This window comes from Acomys minous, assembly GCF_964271855.1.
Source record: "Acomys minous genome assembly, chromosome: 2".
NCBI lineage: Eukaryota > Metazoa > Chordata > Mammalia > Rodentia > Muridae > Acomys > Acomys minous.
Genome location: NC_140484.1, coordinates 135,113,612 through 135,120,892, shown reverse-complemented (window position 1 = coordinate 135,120,892; position 7,281 = coordinate 135,113,612). Strand labels below are relative to the sequence as shown.

The following is a 7,281-nucleotide window of genomic DNA, read 5'->3' as shown; positions in this document are numbered from 1 at the left end:
TTACTTAGAATGTAGACCCAGTTTTTCTAAGACTTTAACTCTAATCTGCCGAGTTTTTACACAATACACAATGGGATTCATCAAGGGCGGTACCAGCAAGAAAGCATCTGCTATCAGAATCATAGCTAATGGAGACTTATGCTTTGCAAAGCGATGCATGGTAGCTAAGGTTATGATGGGGACATAGAAGATGAGCACAGCACAGATATGGGAGACACAGGTATTGAGGGCTTTGAGCCGCTCCCCATGGGATGCAATACCCAACACAGTCTTCAGGATGAACACATAGGACACAGCAATGAACGCACTGTCTGACATCATGCAGAGTGCAACGAACAGCCCATAGTAAAAGTTAACCCTGTTGTCGGAGCAGGCCAGCTTCATGACATCCTGATGGAGACAATAAGAATGTGACAACAAGCGTTTATTACAGTATCTGAGTCTCTTTAAAGTAAACGGAAGGGGAAGCACCAGGAGAATGCTTTTAACAGCAAAGGCTAGCCCAATTTGCACAACTCTGGAGCTAGTAAGGATGGAGCTGTATCTCAGCGGGTACCGGATGGCTACAAAGCGATCGAAGGACATAATGAGGAGCACTGAAGACTCCATATCTGTGAATCCATGGATAAAGAATTCCTGGGCAATGCAGGCATCAGCAGAAATCCCCATGGCATTGAACAAGAATATTCTTAGCATAGTGGGGATGGAGGAGAAAGACAGGCCCAGGTCAGAGAAGGCCAGCATGGAGAGGAAATAGTACATGGGCTCATGCAGAGAAGGCTCTGCTCTGATGACACAGAGGATGGTGCAGTTTCCCAGGATGGCTGTAAGGTACATGAGGCAGATGGGGATAGAAACCCAAAGGTGCATATGCTCAAGGCCTGGGATCCCAATCAGTAGGAATGTGGAGACGTCAACCTCTGACGTGTTGAGAAGCATCACAAATATGTATCTTGGTCAGCTGCTCCAGGACCTACAGTGCCATCAATGATCTACAAAAAAAAAATCATCTCTTAGTTGTAATGATTACAAAACATGAGTTAAATTTTGTGTAGCTAAAACTAGGAGATGAAAAAATAATATAACTTTTTAAACTGTTGAATGTATTTAAACAGTTTCTTCACGCTACTTATTTAAGACCTTTACATAATTGAGTATAAATATTTATTTTTATTTTCATATATTTCTAAATAATTATAAAGCTAGAAAGTACGAAAGTGTGTGTGTGTGTGTGTGTGTGTGTGTGTGTGTGTGTGCGTGTGCGTGTGCGTGTGCATGTGGGCATGCAGGTTCCTCTCTATACCTGTGGAATCCAGAGGTCAACATCCAGGATGCATTCCTTTATCTCTTTCACCTTCCTTTTATCAGGTAAAACTTCTCACTGAATCTGGAGCTCTCCGTTTCAGCTAGACTAGCTGACAAGCAAAACTGAGGAATCTCCTGTTTCTGCAGCTCAGTCCTGGGATTATAGACACAGGCCTCCATGCCCAACTTTTAGACATGGCGACTGGAGAATTTAACCTAGGTCCTCGTGTTTTCATAGAACCATCTTCTTAGCACTTCAAACTACATATTTTAATATACAAATTATGTAAATCAAATGTAGGATTTTATAGCATAGAAGAGCTCCCTGAAGTGCATTTGTGTTCACACAGACCCTGGTACTGTGTGAACAGAGGATTAAAGAAGACCCACAGAACTGAAGTAATCCTGAAAACTATACATCATTTAAATCTGACCTTTTGGAGAAAGATTTGATGACACCTAGGATAGAAAACTTTGCAGTAACAACATATCTACACAAAGGTATGATACTGTAAATTAATACAGTGAGGATGGAAAACAGGCCAAAAGAAATTAAAATTTAAGAGTGGTGTTCTATTTCCTTCATTCAAATGAGCAAGATAAAAATCGTATGGAGCAAATATGAAAATCTTACAATTATCCACGTGAATCATGAATAAAGATACTCTTAAGATCCTTATGGAGCATCTCCCAGACCCAAAGACTCACAACTTCAGAGAAAACTCAAGCGCCCCAAGCCATCTGCCAGATCTTTATACTTGTCACCGTGTAAGAATATTCCTTCAAGATGCAGTGGAGGAAGGACACCTCTGGCACTAGCTATCACTACTCATCAAAGAGCTGTAAAAGAAATGACTTACATTAATGCATGCCCCTCATGAGGGAAGAGAAATAGAAGCTTGAATCTACACAGAGGGAAGTACTGGTAAAGGTTAGAAATAGAGCACTGTGAACAAGAAATGCAAGGGAAAGAGCTTTTATCACTAGGGACTTTTTTTTTTTTTTGCCTCAAGTTAACTTAGTTAAGAACTATGAGAGGGTTGGTATAATGCATGGACATTTCATGTGTACATCAGAAGCAATAACCCTTGGTTAGGAGACTCTATTATCCATTCAGTGTTGGTTGTCCATTTTATCTCACTGTCCCAAATTGTGACAATGTAGTTTATGCTGCTACTAACAGGTTTAATGTGCTACAGCTGCCACTTGTGTGGAGTTTAAAACCTACACAGTCAGTTGTTATTTACCCTACTCAGAATATTCATAACTCTGGTCCTTTTCTACCTAATCCTAGATTCTTTCCCTGGTTCTATTGAATTCCGCATCCCCAAGTTCATAGTTAATCTTGATTAGGAGGAACTTGATTGGATTAAGACCTGCCTGTGGAATCCAGCACACTCTGAATGTATCTGTGAGTTTATCTCCAATGACAATTACTGAAATATCTCACATAATAGATGCATTAATCCCTGGATGTATTGGTATACAGTAAGATCTAGTTGGAGGGAATGGGTCACACAGGATATAGAACTAGATTTTGTTCTGGTCTCTTCCTGTGTTTCCATATTTTCTCAACTTCTTCTCCATCATGAAGATCCTCCACCACACACTCCCAACACCATAATAATTTGCCTGATAATTTTTGGGGCCCAGAAACAGAGCCAAGTTTCACCCATTGAACCATAGACCAAAATAAGTTTTTCCTCCACTTGCATTAGCTTTGTGAGATATTTGAGTATAGGAGTTACGAAACAGAAAACGTTCATTAGTTTAGTGTTGACTGTAGGTTCTTGTCTACAGTGTTTTAAACTGGCTCTGCTTGTAACTCTAGTAACAGTATCTCTGGCATCCCTGGTACCTGGGAGAGACATATGAGAGAGATTGGAGGAAGAAATAGGGACAGTTTCATGAATGGAATCAAAAGAGAAGAAGAAAAATAAACATCATTCAGAACTGTGAGTTCACTATCAGCAAGGCTTATCTTGATAGAAGATTATGTAAACAGTACTATCATAATTCTTCAAATATTAGTAAGAGAAAATATATGTGCATTTCTCATTTGAAAAATGATCTAACAAAGGACAGTGTGATATTTCTCCCAAAGTTTTATTTGGTAATACCGGGAGTCCTTCTTGATGGTCATAACATGGGAGGGATTGATATAGGAATCTAGAAAGTAGAAGCCAAAGATGCTACTATATGCCCTAAGGTGTGAAAACTCTTTCCTCAAAGCAAAGAAGTATCACACCAATTCTTTATGGAGCCAGACTTGAGAAATCCTAGTACAGAGGAAACTAAAAGATCGAAAGTCGTTGCTCTGCTTACTCATGAAAACCTCCAAACATCGTAAATAACATGTGAGTAAGTAGATGGGAAACCTTTGTAAATGTTGCATTTTATGCCAAAGATTTTGCCCTATGAGTGAAAAATCACATTAATAAGTATATCTATGCCCTCCACCCAGTATTATATTGAATAAATTAATGAATGAATAAATAAATAATTTTTTCTGGTACCATCGAGGCTGGACCACAAGCCTGATTATCATTTCCTGCATTCTCTGAGTCTTCAGCAGTAGTGCCCACCTTCAGTCCCTGAGGGGCAGCCAAGGGCTACACCAACAGTCTATTTTGTTTGGGGAGTCTCTTGGACTACACTAACCAATCATTCAAAGAATGCAACTGATACTGGGGCTTTGTTAGTCTATGGTTCCTGTGGTGAGTGTTGTCAGCCCAAGTTCACCAGCACTATTTCCTTGGCTATTCATTTAAAACAAAAGAAAAAGAAAAAAAGAAATTATATAATTGATAAACTACATTAGTGCTTATGACTTTACCTTAACAATAGTCATTTCTTTGCCTAGCTTTTAACCTCTCTGTAAACTTTGAACTGGTGCCCAGTTGGAAGCCTGAATCTGTACAATAACAAATAATTTCTAACATTGAGGAATAGTGTCTTTTTTTATTTTGTTATCATTTATTCAGCTTACATCCCAATTGTTATCCCCTTGCTCGTATCTTCCTGTTCCCACCCTCCCTCCGTCTTCTGCCCTATTCCCCTCCCCCTAGACCACTGAGAGAAGAGGACCTCCTCCCCCATCATATCACCACAACCTATCAGGTCTCATCCAGATAACCTGCTTCCACTTCCGCTGTGTGCCACCAAACTAACCCACCAAAAGGAAGTGATCAGAGTGGGGGCAACAGAGTTCGTGGACATCCAACCCAGCTCTCAGCAGAAGCGGCATCTTCCTACTGCTGCCCAGCTAGAGGATTCTTCTGGTGACATCTGAAATCTTTCAGACCATCACAGCATTAGAAATAGGAAGTAACAATATTAAATGAACATTTCAGTGGCTGGTGGGAATGTGGACGCTGAAACTTATGATGGCGCATAACAGCAATAGACAAAGAAACAGGTCCTGGTACTGAGGAAGGTGATTAATGCCAGCACTTCCTCAAGATACTGTGGCAGGATGATTGCAATTTCCCCACTATCCTACATTATGAAATCTAATGTGAAAACACATATAACATGCGTGCATGTGCACACACACATACACCTTTGAATCTTTATCTACTGAAGAAACTTACTCATTTCTACATAAAGTCTCACCAGAGTAAAACCAGAACTTCAAAGTATATATCTGATATACCAATTTCAAGTTGTTTCTATAATGGCTAAATTTGAAAAAATATTTTTATTTTTTTTCTAAATATGACAGGAGCTAGAAAGAATCTGATGGCATGAGGCTCTTATGAAAAGTATGTCTAGAAGATTCTTTCCTAAGAAAGGGTTCAGATCAATTTAAAGCCCACACAAAGAATAAATAAAGTACACAGTGTCACATTTGGAGCTTTGGTGAGCTGTAGAAGTTCTACCCCAGGTATAAGACATAACAGGCTTTGATGTTTTCTCCTGGAAACAAATATTTGCTTGAAATTTTTATGCAGATATATCACTTAATTACTTTAGTCTTTGGTTTCTATCACTTAACCCAACCTTCTCTTTCCAATACTCCTGACCTTTGCCTCCAATTTGTCATCTTTCATCTCTAAGCACTACCTGTTCTACTGGTGCATTTTACCTTATCTCTCAACAGTCTCTGTCTTGTATGATTTGTCCTAGTATCTTACCTGGCTGTCAACACAAAAGTAGGTACCTGTTACACCTGCTGCGAAGTCAACTATATGTTATGTGGCTGCCGGTCTTTCCCCTGTATAAGGAACCTGCTATATACCTTTTATTGCGGCCAAGAGCTCTTGGGAGTCTACAGCAGGTATCAGCTAGAAATTCCCAGGAGAACCCACACACTACCCTGAATGTTGACAACTTCCTCTTAATTATCTTATTGACTTTATAATAATTTTCAAATATTTTTTTCAATTTTTATTATATTTCTTTTTACATGTACATTTGTTATTACAATAAATAAAATAAACTACATACAGCAAGAAGAACCATGAAACAATCAGGAGTTATATAAATGTTACATTCATAGTGATTCGGCTATTTGTATTTGGCAATCTTGAAGAAAACATCTTTCCTATCTTGGTGAGTCTAAAATTCTGAATGAAAATCGATATCCATCATCTCTATCAACTTAAAACATCTATCTAAAACCTGAAACACCTATCTAAGACCTAAAAACATCTTAACCCCTAAACAACTAGGATTAATGGTAAGACTAAACAACTGGTCTTCAATCCCATCAGAGACTGGAGAAGGAATAAAACTTAATTACCTGAGTAAACCAGAAATGTAAGTTAACAGCTTCCAAAATGAAAAAATGACAACGATAGTTTGCTGCCTGAACAATCACCCAAAACTCTTTATAATGTTGGAGCATCAGCTTCAGCCTTCTGGCCCAATATATCTGACAGACATATTTGGAACTATTGAGGACTTGCTTACTCTGTCTTGGCAGAGTTTGGCCGTTGACTCTGCCTTCATCCAAGCTTGTCCATTTTTAGACAGAAATCTGTCTGTGGCAGAAATGAGGACATTTTTCCCAGTGGCTGGTTTGCCGCATTTGAAGCCACCTCCATAAGGAGGCTCTTTGATGCTTATCATCTTCCTTGAGGTAGTCTGGGTGTTGCCAGGAGTTAACCTGTCTTGTTGTCAAAGAATCTTTAAAATAATATTTTAAAAAATCTATAAGTGCTCTACTATGTAGGTCTCTAGGGCTTCTGAAAACCTTATATAACTATTTTACTTTATATATCTGTAGAATCATATCTATCTGTTAAACATAGGATGTATATTCTTGTGATAAAAATAAACTAGTAATTGATATAACCATGATTTGATCAACTAACAATTAGCTTGTATTACTTAATTATCCTAAACAGCCTATATTACCACTTTCAAGGTATTGGAAGTAAACCTTGTATGCATTAATCTGCACATTTTATGGCGTAGTGGGATATTTAACATCCATACAGCTTATACTGACCAAGGAAATTAATAGACATTTTCTTTTCCTTATAGTCTCTGCTTTGAACCTTCAGGCTTCTCTACTACAAATTTTCATAAAAATGTATGAAATACATTATATCCATTGTTCTGTAGTGTGAAATGCCAGAACCTAATCTTTCTATCTAATTGTGTTTTGCTGCCTGTTATTCAACACCCTGCCTTTTATTTACCCACTCCTACCCTCCACACTTCTCAGTCTCTTGGGTCCACCACCCTGCAGCTAACACAGCATTATTTGGCTTCTACATATGAGAACAAAATGTGATATTTCTCTCTGTGTGTCTCTTTTATTCCACCCACTGGTAAATGCTTCAGTTCATTCATTTCCATGCCAGTGATGGGATATGACACTTTGTGACCTTTATAATATTACATTTTTCATATAGGCTATATTTTCTTCATTCATTCAGCTGTTGATAGACACCTCAGTTAATTCCATATTTTACGTTTGTTACAAATAGTCCTGCAATAGATATGAGAATGCAAAGCTTTGCACTG

At 38.4% G+C, this 7,281-nt stretch overlaps 1 protein-coding gene across 1 annotated transcript; it reads right to left on the bottom strand.

The window, feature by feature from the left end:
- LOC311581370 (olfactory receptor 51A7-like) lies at positions 1–939 on the bottom strand (the record flags this gene model as incomplete). Its single annotated transcript, XM_084753533.1, has 1 exon — positions 1–939. The coding sequence occupies one exon, from the start codon at positions 937–939 to the stop codon at positions 1–3; it is 939 nt and encodes a 312-aa protein (XP_084609659.1).
- Between the last annotated feature and the right edge of the window lie 6,342 nt (positions 940–7,281).